The sequence below is a fragment of the Pan paniscus genome, chromosome 18 (assembly GCF_029289425.2).
Source record: "Pan paniscus chromosome 18, NHGRI_mPanPan1-v2.0_pri, whole genome shotgun sequence".
NCBI classification, from domain to species: Eukaryota; Metazoa; Chordata; class Mammalia; order Primates; family Hominidae; genus Pan; species Pan paniscus.
Window position 1 is genome coordinate 33801678 of NC_073267.2, and position 18974 is coordinate 33820651.

Consider the following 18974-nt stretch of genomic DNA (forward strand, 5'->3'; position numbering starts at 1 on the left):
AGTGTTTTATAGCACTGTAGGATGACTATAGTTAACAATAATATACTATATATTTTCAAATAGCTAGAAGAGAAGATATTGAATGTTCCTAACACAAAGAAATAATAAATGTTTTAAATGATGGGTATGTTAATTGCCCCGATTTGATCACTACACATCATATGTATAGAAACATCACCACATACCCCATATTTATGTATAGTTATTATGTATGAATTAAGAAGAATAATGGACCCCAAAGATTTCACATCCTAATCTGCAAAACCTTTGATTGTGTTACCTTATATTAGCAAATAGGACTTTGCAGATGTGATTAAACTACGGATTTTGAGTTAGGAACACTAACCTGTTGAGTCTAATGTAATCACAATGGTCCTTATAAAAGGGAGGCAAGAGGGTAAAAGTCTGAGAAGGATATGTGACAACAAAAGCAGAGGTGGAGTGATGCAGTTGCTGGAGAGGGGCCACTAGCCAAGGAATGCAGGCAGCCTCTAGAAGCTGGAAAAGGCAAGAAACAGATTCTCCCTAGAGCCTCTAGAAAAGGAATGCAGCCCTGCCAACACCTTGATTGTCCCATAAGACCTATTTTCAGACTTTAGACCTGAAGAACTATAAGACGATAAATTTGTGTTGTTTTCAGCCACCAGTTTCTAGTAATTTCTTACAGTAACAAATGAACACAGGTAACATTGTTGAGGAGCATTTCTGAGTTTGTCAACTACTCTGTTGATGTGGGAGCACTCTCCCAGCTCTGAACTCAAGAAAGTCTAAAAAGAAGTAGGACTCAGAGACATTATGCTGAATAAAAGAAGCTTTAGACAAAAAAAAAAAAAAAATACACACTGTATGATTCCAATTATATGAAGTTTTATAACAGGGAACACTAATTAGAATAGTAGTTGTCTCTGGTGGGGTGGGAATGGGAATTGACTAGGAAGGGGCATAAGGCAACTTTCTTTCTTTTCTTTTCTTTTTTTTTTTTTTGAGACAGAATCTCACTCTGTCGCCAGGCTGGAGTACAGCGGCACAATCTCAGCTCACTGCAATCTCTGACTCCCTGGTTCAAGCGCTTCTCCTGCCTGAGCCTCCCTAGTAGCTGGGATTATGGGCACATGCCACCATGCCCAGCTAATTTTTGTATTTTTAGTAGAGACGGGGTTTCACCATATTGGCCAGGATGGTCTCGAACTCCTGACCTCGTGATCTGCCTGCCTCAGCCTCCCAAACTACTGGGATTACAGGCGTGAGCCACTGCACCCAGCCACATGAGGCAACTTTCTAGGATGATGGTAATGTTATGTATTTGGATAGGGGTTTCAGTTACAGATGTATACGTCTTTGTCAACACTCGGCAAATATACACTTAAAGTTTGTGCATTTTATGTACTTTTAACTCAAAAAATATGTAAAACAAACGTGGAGCTCTAGTTAATGATATGCATGTTGAAATGTTTACAGGTGAAGTGTACTGATTTCAGCAATTTTTTTTACATGCACCCAAAAACAAAGTGTACTGGTAGAGTAACTGATAGTTACATGATAAAGCAGATACACTAAATGTTAGTGGTAGAATCTAGGTGGTGAGTATATGGGTATTCTCTGTAAAAGTCCTTCAACTTTACTGTGTCTTTCAAAACTTTTAAAATGAATTGTGGCTGGGTGCAGTGGCTCACACCTGTACTCCTAGCACTTTGGGAGTCTGAGGCAGGTGGATCGCCTAAGGTCAGGAGTTTGAGACCAGCCTGGCCAACATTGTGAAACTCCATCTCTACTAAAAATACAAAAATTAGGTGGGCATGGTAGCTCATGCCTGTAATCCCAGCTACTCTGGGAGGCTGAGGCCCGAGAATCGCTTGAACCTGGGAAGTGAAGGTTGTAGTGAGCCAAGATCGCACCATTGCACTCCAGCCTGGGCAATGGAGTGAGACTTCATCTCAAAAGAAAAAAAAAAAGCAAAACCACTATTGAGAATGAAAAGACACCCCACAGAATGGGAGAAAATATTTGTAAATCATGTGTCTAATAAGGGATTAATATTCAGAATTTATAAATAACTCCGGTAACTCAACAACCACTAAAAAATAAAAACCCAATTTAAAAGCAAGCAAAGAGGCTGGGCACGGTGGCTCACACTGTCATCCCAGCACTTTGGGAGGCCAAGACAGGCAGATCACTTGAGGCCAGAAATTCGAGACCAGCCTAGCCAACAGAGATGATGAAACTCCATTTCTGCTAAAAATACAAAAATTAGCCGGCATTGTGGCACAGACCTGTAATCCCAGCTACTCAGGAGGCTAAGGCATGAAAATCACTTGAGCCTGGGAGGTGGAGGGTGCAGTGAGCCAAAATGGCACCACAGCATTCCAACCTGGGCAACAGAGCAAGACACCACTCAAAAAAAGAATTAAAAAAAAAAAAGATGAAAGCAGGCAAAGGATTTATATAGACATTTCTCCAAAGAAGATATACAGATGAGCTGGGCGTGGTGACTCACGCCTGTAATCCCAGCACTTTGGGAGGCTGAGGCAGGTGAATCACCTGAGATCAGGAGTTCAAGACCAGCCTGGCCAACATGGTGAAACCCCATCTCTACTAAAAATACAAAAAAAAAAAAATTAGCCGGGCGTGGTGGCACACGCCTGTAACCCTAGCTACTTGGGAGGCTGAGGCAGGAGAATTGCTTGAACCTAGGAGACAGAGGTTGCAGTGAGCCGAGATCTTGCCGTTGCACTCCAGCCTGGGCAACAGAGTATAATAAATGAATAAACACACAAACAAACAAATAATAAATAATTATCACTTTTTTGCATTTTCCCAATTTCTTTACTGATTATTTTTGGGATTTGGAAAAAACATAAGGCCGGGCGAGGTGGCCCACACCTGTAATCCCAGCACTCTAGGAAGCCAAGGCAGGAGGATTGCTTGAGCCCAGGAGGTCGATACCAGCCTGGGCAACATGGAGAAACCTCATCCCTACAAAGAATACAAAAAAATTAGTTGGGTGTGGTGGCACATGCCTGTGGTCCCAACTACTCAGGAGGCTGAAGCGGGAGGATCACTTGAGCTCAGGGAAGTAGAAGCGGCAGTGAGCCATGATCACACAACTGCACTCCAGCCTGGGCCACAGAGCAAGACTCTTTCTTGCTGGGAAGGAATTCTCACATGTACACACTAGCAGAAGCCACAAGCGGCACCAGGAAGACTAGAAGAATGCGGGGCATGAAAGCTAAGTTACAAGAGAGCTTAAGTAGGAAAACTAAGGTATGTAAGATAAAAACTGAAGCACTGATTTGTTAACTAGGTCATCAGTTATCTTAAAGGACAGTCTTAGAATAATTGCATGGCAGCTGACTTTACAGTCACCCAGATATGTGATCCTGGACAAGTTATTTATTTATTTATTTTTTAATTTTTTGAGACAGAGTTTCACTCTTGTTGCCCAGGCTGGAGTGCAATGGCGCAATCTCGGCTCATTGCAACCTTTGCCTCCCGGGTTCAAGTGATTCTCCTGCCTCAGCCTCCCAAGTAGTTGAGATTACAGGCATGTGCCACCATGCCTGGCTACGTTTTTGCATTTAGTAGAGACGGGATTTCACCATGTTGGTCAGACCGGTCTCGAACTCCTGACTTCAGGTGATCCACCCGCCTCGGCCTCCCAAAGTGCTGGGATTATAGGCGTGCACCCTGTGCCCGGTCAACAAGCTATTTAATGTCACTGTGCCTCTGTTTCCTCATCTGGTCAAGGAAAACAATACCTACAGTCAGATCTGGAATTTGAGGCTGCCCTACTTATAGGTTAATAAATGGGTCTGTTATTGTTTCATGGATGCTGTCAGAAAACAGAGACAAAAGACCTTACTGTTCAGGGCACAACAAGCAGCATGAGCATGCCTGCATTGGTTCCCTTCTGCCCCCTGCAGGGGCAATGTGGGATGTGCCCAGATGGATGCTAGACACACAGTGAGTTGCATCATAGGGGAGGAACAGGAAGCTCCTGCTGTTTTTTTCCTTTTTAAAGATGGGATTTGGCTGGGAGCGGTGGCTCACGCCTGTAATCCCAGCACTTTGGGAGGCCAAGGCAGGCAGATCACCTGAGGTCAGGAGTTCGAGACCAGCCTGACCAACATGGTGAAACCCTGTCTCTACAAAAATACTAAAATTAGCTGGGCATGGTGGCAGGTGAGTGTAATCCCAGCTACTTGGGAGGCTGAGGCAGGAAAGTTGCTTGAACCCAGGAGGTGGAGGTTGCAGTGAGCCAAGATCATGCCACTGCACTCCAGCCTGGGTGACAAGAGTGAGACTCCTTCTCTAAATGAATACATAAATAAATAAGATGGGGTCTTGCTATGTTGGCCAGGGTAGTCTCAAACTCCTGGCCTCAAGCAATCCTCCTGCCTTGGCCACCAAAAGTTCTGGGATTACAGTTGTGAGCCACCATGCCCAGCCATCTGCTGTTTTATAGTAAGCAGTAAGGAAGCTGCTCTTTGTCCTGGATGCAGACATTACCTCTCCCTCAAGGTTTGCTTGCCGCCAACACTCCTGAGAATTGTTCTGGGTAATGAGTGGCAAGGGCTTTGCTTATTTATTTTTATTTATTGGTTATACTTACATTTATGGTTTATTAAAGCAAAACGACACAGATTAAAATCATCAAAGGGATAAGGTACATGGGACAAAATCCAGATGCAACCAGGCACAAACTTTCAGGTGTCTACTCCCAGTGGGGTATCACAGGGACGTGCTTTTTTCTCCCTGCAATGATTTTTGACAACAGGTGCTGATTGTTCCCAAACAGAGAAGTTCACCCAAGCTTTAGGGTGCAGGCTTTTTTTGTTTGTTTTGGTTTTTTGTTTGTTTGTTTGTTTGTTTAGATAGTCTTACTTTTGTTGCCCAGGCTGGAGAGCAATGGTGCGATCTCAGCTTACTGCAACTTCCACCTCCCAGGTTCAAGCAATTCTCCTGCCTCAGCCTCCCAAGTAGCTGGGATTACAGGTGTGTGCCACTACCTGGCTAATTTTGTATTTTTAGTAGAGACGGGGTTTCACCACGTTGGCCAGGCCGGTCTCAAACTCCTGACCACAGGTGATCCACCCACCTCGCGCTCCCAAAGTGCTGGGATTACAGACGTGAGCCACCGCGCCCGGCCATGTGTGGGGTTTTTATTGGGGATTAGTCACATAGGCTTGGAGTGTCCATACTACTGATATCTGCTACTCAGACCCCAGAGCGAAAAACAATGTTCACTATAAATCACACTTAGGATAAACTTATTTGTTCAGACTGGTACAGCATGATGGCATGGCCCAAGACCTCTGGCATACAAAAACACTAATCAAATAAAATATTCCACGGGCTCAGAAGTTATTTCCCAGGAGCAGACCAAATACCAGTTCTAAAGATGAGCTTTCTTTGGAATGTGCAGGGTTTGAACAACCTACACCTCCTGAGTTAACCCATTCCTACACACACCTGATCCCATTAGTCCACTGTACCTGGTAAACTAAATTTTGTATCTCCTAGAATTAAAATTAGTTTAGGTCCAATGTCAACAAATCTCTGGAAACTCTAGTTACTTCCCCTTCTCTGATGCTCACAGTAGCAGTAGTCTACATTCACTGAACCCACTTGTTTATTCTTTGGCCCACTGCAGTATTAATAGACACTTGACTGAGCTTTCATGATGTGCCATGTACTGAGTTAAGCACTTTATATACATTCCAATCTAATGTGCTTGCTAAATGGCTGCAGGTACACTTGGAAAAGGCTAGAAGCTCTACAGCATGTTTTTGTCAGTGTAGAACTGACATCAAGTCCTTCATCAAGGGAACCCAGCCTCCCCAGATCTAGAGAAGGGGAGACTCTAGATCTGTGAATAGGCTCAAGTCTGAGAATTTGTTGAAGGCAGGGACTTGCAATTTTTGCCAACTCAACAAGATGTGAAGGCAGGACTTGCCGAGATGGATCGGAAGTCAATATGAGTGGGCACGCTGGTCAATTTGGAGTCACAGCAGGGAGACTCATGGAGGAGTGTCTGTTAACACCTACTTTATAGAGTTCTTGTGAACATTGGATTGGAATGTATATAAAGTGCTTAACACAGTACATGGAACATCATAAAAGCTCAGTCAAGTGGCTATTAATATGGCAGTAGGCCAAAGAATAAACAGAAATGGATTCAGGCCAGGTGCCGTGGCTCACACCTGTAATCCCAGCAGTTTGGGAAGCTGAGGCAGGCAGATCACTTGAGGTCAGGAGTTTGAGAACAGCCTGGCCAACATGGTGAAACCCCATCTCTACTAAAAATACAAAAATTAGCTGGGTGTGGTAGCATACACCTGCAGTCTCAGCTACTCAGGAGGCTGAGGCACAGAATCACTTGAACCTGGGAGGAGGTGGAGGCTGCAGTGAGCAGAGATCGTGCCACTGCACTCCAGCCTGGGTGACAGAGTGAGGCTCCGGCTCAAAAAAAGAAAGAAAAGAAAAAAGTGGATTCAGTGAATGTAGGCTACTGCTTCAAGGCATTTAGCTGAAAATAATAGGGATCGAGAGAAAAGTTCTTTTTTATTGTTTTAAAGGTAGATCTTAGCATGCTTATAGGCTGGAGTGTCTTTGGGACAAGAAAGGGAATCTGAAACCATAAAACTAGGAGACGAGAAAGTAGGAATAATAGAGCAAAGTCCCTGAGGGGCAGAAGGGGATGAAACCCAGGCCCAGCTGTGTTGCTGAACATTGTATATCCAGGACTTGCTGAGATGGATCAGAAGTAAATATGAGTGGGCACACTGGTCAATTTGGAGTAATGGCAGGGAGCGGAATGTTAAAGAAGCTCCTATTTGACCCCTTGTATTTTCCTAGTGAAAGAGGAGGTATTTACTGGTTAAAAATATATGGAATGGGCAAGGAGCAGTGGCTCACACCTGAATTCCCAGCACTTTGGGAGGCTGAGGCAGGTGGATCATGAAGTCAGGAGATCAAGACCATCCTGGCTAACATGGTGAAATCCTGTCTCAACTAAAAATACAAAAGATTAGCCGGGTGTGGTGGCAGGCACCTGTAGTCCCAGCTACCAGGGAGGCTGAGGCAGGAGAATCACTTGAACCCAGGAGGAGGAGGTTGCAGTGAGCTGAGATCATGCCACTGCATTCCAGCCTGGGCAACAAAGCAAGACTCCATCTCAAAAAAAAAAAAAAAAAAAAAAATGGAATGCTACTCTGGGCACACTGCCTATAGGGTGGTCCTGCTCTGGACTACCAGAGTATTTATATACTTATTTATATTTGTATTTATACATTTGTATATAAACTATTAGTTTATATCTAACTTTAATTCTATATATATATATGGAAGACATAATATTGTCTTATTACTGTTGTTGCTTTTTAAGTCTTGCTATATTGCCCAGGCTGGTCTCAAACTCCCAGGTCAAACAATCCTCCCGCCTTGGCCTCCCAAAGTGCTGAGATTACAGGCATGAGCCACTGCACCCAGCCCAGAAGACATAATATTGAAGGTTCTACTGAGGTGGAAGGTCAGGAAAGGTATCGTGGCCCCTCTCAGCAGCAATGCAGTGCTTTTCTTCACAGCTCATATCTAGGCATGGAGGCAGATGGGAGATTAACCCAGACTGAGGCTGTGTATTAGTTCATTCTTTTGATTGCAAATAACAGAAACTCAAACCACCTTAAGCGGAAAGGGGAAGTTATTGGAAGGATGCTAGGATCTCTCACTGAATAAGGAACCAGGATCCCAGCTCGGGTGGATTGAAGTGCTTCAGGGAACATAGGAGGTTATCTCCCATTTCTGCTCTCCACAGACCACATAATGGAATTTAGCCATCAGTGGCTACCAAGTTTTATGAATTACAATCCAGTCCCAAAGAAAGTTATACAATTCCTAGCTGAGGAAATCCTTGCGTTCTGGTGACAAAGGGTAGGGGAAAGAGCCAGCTCTACCAGGGGACTGGGCAGACCTGGTAATAGGGCTCTGCTGGGCAGGACAGATCTCCTGGTCTGAAAGTCTGGCTCTCCCATCAGAATAGCAAAGATTGCTACAGAGTCAAGGAACCAGACTGATATTTTGTAAAAAGTAATTCCACAAGGAACAGAATTCATTCATCAGACATTTTAATGAGACCCAATCTGATATGACCCCTTCTTGGGGGTAGCTCATCATCCAAGGAGAAACAAACAGTTACAATGTTACAATGCAACTTGCTAAATATTGAACAGAGGTAATTACATAAAGCTGTGTTCCCCCAGCTGCTCCCCTGCTTGTGCTGAGATCAGGAGAGCTGTAGGAAGGAGCCACAGGGGTAAAGGATGACCCACTCCAGCTGTTGGAATATGAGATGAGTCACATCTGGAAATTCTAATTTGGTGCAGCTGCCCAAGGCAAAGTGGTAGGCCTTGTTCACATTTAACTCGGTAAAGCTTTATGAAGCACCTACCCAGTGGGTGCCATGGAGGTGGATCAGATTGAGCCACGCTGCTGCCACCTCTGTGGAGGGAGGCTGGCATGGATACAACTTGATGACTATAGACTCTTCCTCTCTGGATTCAGTTCCCTCTTTCTAGCCTCCTTGAATGGCCTCAGCTCATTTTGTGAAAAAATGCTGACTGAGGCCTCACGGAAGTTCTGTGCCGATTCTTAGGTGCCTGTGATTCATCTGTGTATTATGTGATTCATCTGTGCCTGATGAGAATCAGGGTCAAGTACGGCCCAATTCTCCAGGCTTTTCCAGGCACTGGCTGCCTGAAGCCAATCCAGGTCTGCCAGGTAGAGCACAAGCCAGTCCCATTTGCACTTCCTGCTGCTAAACCACAGGTCCCTGCTTCTCCTTAAGAGCAACCTTCTCCCAGAGCTGACTACACTTATGTCTCATACCCAGCTTGAACCAATTTTCCAAATACAAGATGAAGACTTAGCTTTATAGCTTTTTTTTTTTTTTTTTAAGTTTAGGGCATTTATATATCTGCAACCCAATAAACCCCTGGTACCTTGCAGCTCCCCCAAATTCAGTGCAACCAAAGCTGCTGAAACAAGTCCAGCCCCAGAAGGTGTAGTGGCACTGTGGGTGTTACCTTATTTTTATATGACCCTTCAAAAAGGACACTGAAAACCCAGTGCCTGTTTGCAGAGATCATGTGTGGAAATTGAAACCCTGTCTTTAAGGAATGACCAAATTCATGCTACTTAACCTGAAAACTTGGGGGCAAAGTGGTTGTGATTATCTGAAGGGCTGCTATGTAGATGAAGTATTAAACATGTCGTAGGCAAGGTTTAGAGGAGAATGTGGTACTTAACCTTCTATAGATCCCACAATGAAATGACCTGCCTTGTGAGGTAGTGAGCTCCCTGTCAAGAGAGATTTTCAAGCAATGGTTAGAAGACCACTTGGCAGGAGTGTTGCAAAAAGTGGGCTAAACCAGATTTTTCCAACCTAGTATGGAGGAAGAGGCAGAGTAGGGGAAGGTCCTGCCCCTATGAGATTCTCCTGATTGCATGCAAGATGACAGGCAATCCCTGTGTGGACAGACTAGAAAAGCAGACAGCCCCTAAAATAGATGGGGAGAACTTTTAGCCCTGATATCCACACAAACTATTTTAGGATAGGGTAGCTTGGAAAACTTTAACCAAATGATGTCACCTCTCCTAATGGGACTGTTCCAGACACGCACAGGGAGGCAGCCAGCGCATTGCAAGATACAAAGTTCAGCTCTGTGCAGCAGGAGACCCGGGTTTAGTTCTGACTCTGCCCTGTATGACCTGGGGCTCCTCCTTCCCTTTTCTGGGACCCTCCATAAAATGAAATGAACGTAGGCAGTCCTTCCCCTTCTAATGGGCGTTGCCCCTCTGACTGGAGCCCCCGATAGCAGATCTAGGGCTACAGTTTGGGGCCTTGGGGCTACACTTGTGGACAGCCAGAGACCACCTCTGGCGGAAGCACCGGCCACACTCGAGGCAGGGGAAAGGCTTCTCCCCCGTGTGCAGCAGCTGGTGCTGGGCCAGGTGGCTCCACTGAGCAAAACGCTTGGAGCAAAGGTCGCAGGCATAGGGCCGCTCGCCCGAGTGCACGCGCCGGTGGCTGGCCAGCAGTGAGGGGTAGGCAAAGCGGCGACCACAGTCGTCGCAGGCGTGCAGCTTCTCCTCTGTGTGCGTGCTGCGATGGATGGCCAGGGAGCCGCTCCGCCGGAAGGCACGCCCACAATCTGGGCAGGGGTAGGGCTTCTCTCCGGTGTGCAAGAGCTGGTGCTGGAGCAGCGTGCTGCGCTGGGAGAAGCGGGCCTCACAGTGCTCACAGGCATAGGGACGCTCCCCGGAGTGCACACGCCGGTGACTGACCAGGCGAGAGGAGGAGGAGAAGCGCCGCTCGCAGTCCGGGCACGGGTAGGGCTTCTCGCCCGTGTGGATGCGCTGGTGGATGACGAGGGCCGTGCGCTGGCGGAAGCGGCGGTTGCACTCGAGGCAAGTGTAGGGCTTCTCTCCCGTGTGTGTACGCTGGTGGATGGCTAGCAGGGAGGGGTAGGCGAAGCGACGTCCACAGCTAGGGCACTGGTGGGGTTTTTCGCCTGTGTGTGTGGTCCGGTGATTGGCCAAGGACCGGCTCCTCCGGAAGCAGCGACCACAGTCAGGGCAGTGATAGGGCTTCTCCCCTGTATGGATGACCTGGTGCTGGGAGAGGTTCTTGCGCTGGGAGAAACGTTTGCCACACTGGTCACAAACATAGGGGCACTCGCCGGAGTGTGCCCGCCGGTGACTGACCAGCAGGGATGGATAGGAAAAGCGGCGCCCACAGTCTGGGCAAGGGTAAGGCTTTTTTAGATTCTGGGCGCACTTGTGGCTCTCCAGGGCCTGATGATCAGGGAAGGTACAGCCGCAGTCAGGGCAGATGGGGCCCCCGGACGTCTGCCTGGGAATCAGTCGGGGTTTGCTGGGCCTCCGGCCTCGCTTCCCCTTTCGGGGTGCCTCCTTAGGCGGGAATACTTCCTTCTCCCCATTCTTCTTTCTGGTTCTGCTTTCTATAGAAATACAGAAGCATTAATTTAACAAATACTGGGCTCCTGCTCTTGTCAATTACATTATAGGTTACAAGACCAATAGACTCACCCCCTGGTCTCAATTCCTAGTGCCACAGACAGCTAAGTGTGACATACTGTCATGCAAATACGGTGTGCATTACAGGAGCTTCTAACCCAGCTTGGAGAAGTCTAGGAAGATTTCTCGGAGATTAAACTAACTTTAAAAATTGAGGCCGGACGCAGTGGATCACGCTTGTAATCGTAAGCACTGGGAGGCCGAGGCGGGCAGATCACAAGGTCAGGAGTTTGAGAGCAGCCTGACCAACATGGTGAAACCCTGTTTCTACTAAAAATACAAAAATTAGCCGGGTGTGGTGGCACGCACCTGTAATCCCAGCTACCCAGAAGGCTGAGGCAGGAGAATCGCCCGGGAGGCAGAGGTTGCAGTGAGCCGAGATTGTGCCACTGCACTCCATCCTGGGCGAGAGAGCGAGATTCCATCTCAAAAAAAAAAAAAAGGAATATTTTTGAAGAGGTAAGCTTACATCATTCAAAAGTCAAAATATCAGCCAGGCATGGTTGCTCATGCCTGTAATCCCAGCACTTTGGGAGCCCAAGGCAAGAGATCGCTTGAACCCAGGAGTTCAAGATCAGCCTGGGCAGCATAGTGAGACCCCATCTCTACAAAAAATACAAATATTAGCCTGGCATGGTGGCACGCGCGCCTGCCTGTAGTCCTAGCTACTTGGAAGGCTGAGGTAGAGGATTACTTGAGCCCAGGAGTTCAAGGCTACTGTGAACCATGATGGCACCACTGTACTCCAGCCTGGGCAACACAGCAAGACCCTATCTCAAAAAACAAACAAGTCAAAATATTAATAAAGGAATACAGAGAAGTCTTGCTGCCACCTTTTTCCAATCTACCTTGTAGAAACCATATTAGTTTTTTCCCATTTTTTTGATGCAATACAAATGTCACCTTCCCTATCTTTCTTTCATAAGAGATTGCATATACATGCTTTACAGCGTATGTTCTCTTCCCCACCTTTCTTTTTTTTTTTCTTTTTTGAGACAGAGTCACGCTCTGTCACCCAGGCTGGAGTGCAATGGTGTGATCTCAGTTCACTGAAATCTCCGCCTCCCGGGTTCAAGTGATTCTCCCTGCCTCAGCCTCCTAAGTAGCTGGGATTACAGGCATGCACCACTATGCCCGGCTAATTTTTTGTATTTTTAGTAGAGTCGGGGTTTCACCATGTTGGCCAGGTTGGTCTCGAACTCCTGACCTCAGGTTATCTGCTCGCCTCTGTCTCCCAAAGTGACTACAGGCGTGAGCCACCATGCCCAGCTCACCTTTCTTATACAAAAGACAACATATACACACCTTATACACACTTTACATTTTTTCACTTAATATATTCTAAAGATCATTTTATGTCAGCAAACCTTTTTTCTATTTTACAGCTACACAGAATTCCATTGTGGATGGTTTATTTGACTTAGCTGATTCTTTAAAAAATGTGGCTGGGCGTGGTGGCTCATGTCTGTAATCCTAGCACTTTAGGAGGCTGAGGCAGGCGGATCACCTGAGGTCAGGAGTTCAAGACCAGCCTGGCCAACATGGTGAAACCCCGTCTTTACAAAAATACAAAAATTAGCTGGGCACAATAGCAGGTGCCTATAATCCCAGCTACCCAGAGGCTGAGGTGGGAGAATCACTTGATCCTGGGAGGCGGAGGTTGCAGTGAGCCAAGATCACGCCATTGCACTCCAGCCTGCATGACAGAGTGAGACTCCATCTCAAAAAAAAAAAAAAGAATTAAAATTATGCAGTGTTAGAAACGTAAGTCCCAGCCAAGCGCAGTGGCTCATTCCTATAATCCCAGCACTTTGGGAGGCCAAGGTGGGCGGACTGTGAGGTCAGGAGTTCGAGACCAGCCTGGCCAACATGGTGAAACCCCGTCTCTACTAAAAATACAAAAATTAGCCGTGCATGCTGGCGGGCGCCTGTAATCCCAGCTACTTGGGAAACTGAGTCAAGATGATTACTTGAAACCGGAAGGCAAAGGTTGCAGTGAGCCAAGATTGCACCACTACACTCCAGCCTGGGTGGAAGAGCAAAACTCCGTCTCAAAAAAAAAAAAAAAAGAAAAGAAACATAAGTCCCAAGGCTCAGTGTACAGTGTGCACAGGCCCTAAGATCTTCTTAGACACAAAGTGTAAAGCAAGACAGGCTGGGCGCGGTGGCTTACACCTGCAATCCCAGCACTTTGGAAGGCCAAGGCAGGCGGATCACCTGAGGTCAGGAGTTCGAGACCAGCTTGACCAATATGGAGAAACCCTGTCTCTACTAAAAATTAGCCGGGTGTGATCGTGGGCACCTGTAGTCCCAGCTACTCCAGAGGCTGAGACAGGAGAATTGCTTGAAACCGGGAGCAAGAGGTTACAGTGAGCTGAGATCGTGCCACTGCACTCCTGCCTGGGCAACAGAGCAAGACTCCGTCTCACACACACACAAAAAAGAGTGTAAGGCAAGATATGGAAACCTATGAGGTATGAGCTAGCAGTGACTGGGTCAAAAGGCCCTCTAAGCCAATGGTTCTCAAACTCCACTGTGATCAGAATCATTGGGAGGATTTACTGAAACAGAATGCCAGGCCCTAGTGCCCGCTTTGGATTCAGCAGGTCTGGGGTAGGGTCCAAGAATGTGCATTTCTAACAAGTTTCCAAATAATGCTGCTTCTGGTCTGAGACCACGCTTTGAGAACCACTGCTGTTAGCATTGTTAAAGACCTTGGACTGTATTTTACCCAGTGGTTTTCTTTTCTTTTTTTTTTCCCCCCAAGATGGAGTCTCACTGTGGCACCCAGGCTGGAGTACACTGGTACGATCTCGGCTCACTGTAACTTCCACCTCCCGGGATCAAGCAATTCTCCCTGCCTCAGCCTCCTGAGTAGCTGGAATTACAGGCGCCCACCATAGCGCCCGGCTAATTTTTGTATTTTTTTAGTAGAGACGGGGTTTCACGATGTTGGTCAGGCTGGTCTTGAACTCCAGACCTCAAGTGATCTACCCACCTCGGCCTCCCAAAGTGCTGGGATTACAGGCATGAGCCACCAGCCGGCCGGTTTTCAAACCTAGATGCACATCTGAATCAGCTGAGGCTATTTAAAAAATGGAAGTTCCTAAACATTCACACGAGTGAATGAATAGCTCTGGGATGGGGTCCTGGAACCTGCATTTTTACCAAGTTCCCCAAGTGATTTAGATATAACCAATGGCCATTTAACAACCTTGGCAAAAATTAAGTGAAAAGTTTTAAGCAAGGAAATATCATGGTCAGATCTGAATCTTGGACAGCTATCCCTGGTCTTGAAGAATCTGGCTCTGAAATTCCAGCCCAGACAGCTCCATCTTCTACTATGGGTGGATCTGGGACCCTTCTACCTGAATGGGGTTAAGCAGAGCCTTGTTGGATTCTGAGGAGATTGCAGTATGTCCTTCGCTGATAAGGGTCATCCTGCCGTAAGAGCAGAAAGAGGCCCCTGCATCCCAGGCAGCTGTTCCCCATGAGCTCCCTTCAACCAAAACCCAGAAAACTCTGAGAAGTTTAGGATCTCTTTGGTCCAACTCAAAGGTGGCTAGAGGCAGAGATCCTGGAAAGGAGGCAGAGGGTAGCACCTGTTAAAAGCTCACTGATTCTGGCTGGCTGCAATGGCTCACGCCAGTAACCCCTGCATTTTGGGAGGCCAAGGCAGGAGGATCGCTTGAGGCCAGAAGTTCAAGACCGAACTGAGCAAGACAATGTTTCTACAAAAAAAAAAAAAAAAAAAGACGAAGAAGCAGCCCACTGATTCATTCACACAATGGAAAACTGCAGCTTGCAGACTGACATAGGAATCTCTGTGTGGTGGACCGGCCCCACACCACCAGACACAAGAGGCTGGGAAGATGAATATACTAAATACGCGGCACCCACCCCTAGCCCAACCAAAACTCTGGACAGAGCCGTTAGAGGTAGAACGTTATAGGAGGGCTGCAGGTTCTGCGTGGTTATTTAGCACTCACTTCTCTGGACTGTTAGCCCTCTCGGGTACTCCTGCGGATCTAGAGCAGCCGGTTCCCAGTCATCGGTGTTTCGTTCCAACCAGGAGATGAGGGCTGGTTTGGGACCTGCGCACCCTGGGGAAAGAGAACAAATCAGAAGGCCAGCTCCTAGATCACGCCGAGTAGTATCTCCCCGACGGCACCTCCTGCTAAGCCCCTGCCCACCTCCCCTGACAACCTGGTCGCCTGCCAGGACCGTGGCCTCCCTGCCTACACCCTCTCCGGCTCCTGCATCCCTTCGCGCCCCGCGGCAGCGGATGGGGCCGGCCTCACCGAGCGCGCCCAGGTGACCGTAGGTCTCCCGCATCACGTCCCGGTACAGGGCCCTCTGCGCGGGCCGCAGGCAGCCCCACTCCTCCGGGGAGAAGTACACGGCCACGTCCACGAACTTCAGAGCCCTCGGCCTCCTGCCCCTTTTCCGACTGGGTCTGGCCTTTCCTGGTCCCTGCGCAGGGAGCGGAGCCGAAGGTGGCGCCATGGGACCCGAGAAGCCGGCGCCACGGCCTTCCCTGTCCAGGCCTCGGCCCTCGGGCGCTGGCGGCCCCTGGGATCGAGGAGCCCCTGCCGGACCAGGGCTGAGCGTGGCCGGGGAGGCCCGGAGGGAATCGGAATTGGCCGCCTGCGGGGCTAACGGAAACCTTTTGCTGTTATTCAGGAAACTCCTGCCCGAACTTGGGTGAAAGGCACCGGAAGATGCCTTCGGGGAAAATGGCGGCGCTGCTACCGCACCGCCTTTGCCTGGAACACAGGCAGCTTCCAGCTATCGATTTTATTGACCGGAGCGCCATGCCGGCTTCCTAACCTCTTTGCCCTCAAGTGTAATGGCGCTGCGATTGGGCTTCACGCCGTCTTTTTCCCCCTCCCCATTACGCGCGTTCATTGGACGAGAGCCGAAGATCGAGCGTTCTGATTGGGTGGTAGCAAAGGCGGTCCGTTTGAACGAAGCCAAGAGCTGCATAAGGGCAGGAAGCTGGACTGCTAGGATCAGGCGACTACAAGGAGTTGTGAAGCGACTTGCACCGACCTGGGGGCAGCAAGAGGCCCTGGGGCTGCTTTCCGCTGTTCGACTCTGGCAGGCTCAGCCAATCACTGAAGGAGGGAACGATTTGAGCGATGGAGCCACTCTGGCCGAGTTAGAGCTGAGATTATCCTGAGTTCCTTTTACTGGTGTTCTCAGAGCATCCTTGACTTTGGAGAATGGTTATATTCTTTGTTTGCCCTTTAGGGGAGGGAATTATGGTTAGCATTTCCTGGGGGCAGGCGCCATGCCCAGCATATTACATATTTCATCTTTATTATTTTTATTTTACTTATTTATTTTTGAGACAGAGTCGTGCTCTGTCGCCCAGGCTGGAGTGCAGTGGCGAAATCTCGGCTCACTGCAGCTTCCGCCTCCCACATTCAAGCGATTCTCCTGCCTCAGCCTCCCGAGTAACTGAGATTACAGGCGCGCGCCACCACTCCTGACTAATATTCATATTTATTAGCAGAGATGGGGTTTCACCATGTTAGCCAGGCTGGTCTCGAACTTCTGACCTCAAGTGATTCACCCACCTCGGCCCCACGAAGTGCTAGGATTACAGGCGTGAGCCACTATGCCCGGCCTTATTTTTATTTTTTTGAGACAGGGTCTCACTGTTACCCGGGCTGGATGGAATGCAGTAGTGCAATCTCAGCTCACTGCAGCCTCTAACTCCTGGGCTCAAGCAATCGTCCCGCCTCAGCCTTCAGAGTAACTGGGACTACTGGTGTGCCCTACCACGCCTGGCTAATTTTTTATGTTATTTGTCGAGTCAGGGTTTCCCTGTGTTGCCCAGGCTGGTCTCGAACCCCTAGGCTAAGTGATCCTCCTGCCTCGTCCTCCCAAAGGGCTGGGATTACTGGCATAAGCCACAGCACCGGAGCCATTAGTTATTCGCTTTTTTTTTTTGAGACTGGGTCTCATTCCGTTGCCCAGGCTGGAGTGAAGGCATGCACCCACAGTGCTCTGCTAATTTTTTGTATTTTTGGTAGAGACGGTGTTTCGCCATGTTTCCCAGGCTGGTCTCGAACTCCTGAGCTCAAGCAATCCGCCCACCTCAGTCTCCCAAAGTGCTGGGATTACAGGAGTGAGCCACCACACCCAGCCCGTTATTAATTCTTTACTAGCATTTTGTGAACCAATGGTTATCATCCTGGTTCTACTAATGAAGAAACGATCTCAGAGGGATTCCATGAGTTTCCAGGGCCATACTGCTAGTAAGGAGCGGGGAATAAAGATTTAAACCTGGGGCAGACAGAGCCTTTATTCATACCACTGATAGGCATCCTTCCTTCACAGTATCCTAATTTGCTTGCTAAACCAGGAATCCACCTGAGCTCTTGTTTTCTTCTCAAGTTCAATATTCTGCATAATCTCCCTACATTATTTTCACGTGACATTTGTTCAACGTACAAAGCATAGTGCTAGGCAATTGGGAGAGCGTACATAAATAAGTCATAGGCCATGCTTTGAATGGACCTTACAGTCTAGTAAAGCATATAAATTCACAATGAATCATAACAGAATGATACAAGCATGTATGTGAAAGGCACTGAACTGAAAATTGCTAATGGAACAAGCCAGCACCCACCCCATTAGCCTCCACATTTTTTTTTTTTTTTTTTTTTTTGAGACGGAGTCTCGCTCTGTCACCCAGGCTGGAGTGCAGGGGCGCGATCTCGGCTCACTGCAAGCTCCGCCTCCCGGGCTCACGCCATTCTCCTGCCTCAGCCTCCCGGGTAGCTGGGACTACAGGCGCCCGCCACCACGCCCAGCTAATTTTTTGTATTTTTAGTAGAGACGGGGTTTCACCATGTTAGCCAGGATGGTCTTGATCTCCTGACCTCGTGATCCACCCGTCTCAGCTTCCCAAAGTGCTGGGATTACAGGCGTGAGCCACTGTGCCCAGCCCTTTTTTTTTTTTTTAGACGGAGTCTTGCTCTGTTGCCCAGGCTAGAGTGCAGTGGTGCAAACTCGGCTCACTGCAACCTTGGCCTCCCGGGTTCAAGTGATTCTCCTGCCTCAGCCTCCCGAGTAGCTGAGATTACAGGCACCCGCCACTGTGCTCAGCTAATTTTTGTATTTTTAGTAGAGATGGGATTTCACCATCTTGGCCAGGCTGGTCTCGAACTCCTGACCTCATGATCCAACCACCTCTGCCTCCCAAAGTGCTGGGATTACAGGCATGAGCCACCACGCCCGGCCTAGCCCCTACTTCTATGTATGTGTTATACTGCAGAGTTTCACCAGCTCAATGCCACCCCCAAGGGTCCTGCGAGCAGGAGAATACACCATTTGCCATGTCTCTTAGCTAGTGACATGCACATCTATCTCTCTAACCCTTTAATCAATATTGTAAAGCATATACTATGGGCAAAACACTAACCTCAAAGCTTTCAAGGAATAAAGACAAACAATGTGGCAGGAAAAGTCACAAAATTAGAAGGCAATGAGGCCGGGAGCAGTGGCTCACACCTGTAATCCCAGCAGTTTGGGAGGCCGAGGTGGGTGGATCACGTGAGGCCAGGAGTTCAAGACCAGCCTGGCCAACATGGCAAAACCCTGTCTCTACTAAAAATACAAAAATTAGCCGGGCTTGGTGGCACATGCCTATAGTCCCTGCTACTTGGGAGGCTGAGGCATGAGAATTGTTTTCTGTTTTGTTTTTGTTTTGTTTTGAGACGGAGTTTTGCTCTTGTCCCCCAGGCTGGAGTGCAATGGAGCAATCTCGGCTCACCGCAACCTCCGCCTCCCGGATTCAAGCGATTCTCCTGCCTTAGCCTCCCGAGTAGCTGGGATTACAGGCATGCGCCACTACACCCAGCTAATTT

At 48.1% G+C, this 18974-nt stretch overlaps 1 protein-coding gene across 2 annotated transcripts; it reads right to left on the reverse strand.

The window, feature by feature from the left end:
* Nucleotides 1–8106: 8106 nt before the first annotated feature.
* ZNF689 (zinc finger protein 689) lies at nt 8107–18508 on the reverse strand. Of its 2 annotated transcripts, XM_034940059.3 has the most exons (4): nt 15301–15396; nt 15084–15197; nt 11404–11519; nt 8107–11018 (listed from the first exon to the last, which is right to left on the reverse strand). In XM_034940059.3, exons 3-4 carry the CDS (start codon nt 11492–11494, stop codon nt 9835–9837), a joined length of 1275 nt encoding a protein of 424 aa, XP_034795950.1. In that variant the 5' UTR covers nt 11495–11519; nt 15084–15197; nt 15301–15396; the 3' UTR covers nt 8107–9834. The 2 variants fall into 2 exon arrangements, with proteins under 2 accessions (XP_034795950.1, XP_003807519.1); XM_003807471.6 differs by lacking the exon at nt 11404–11519 and having other exon boundaries at nt 15396–18508.
* Nucleotides 18509–18974: the final 466 nt, after the last annotated feature.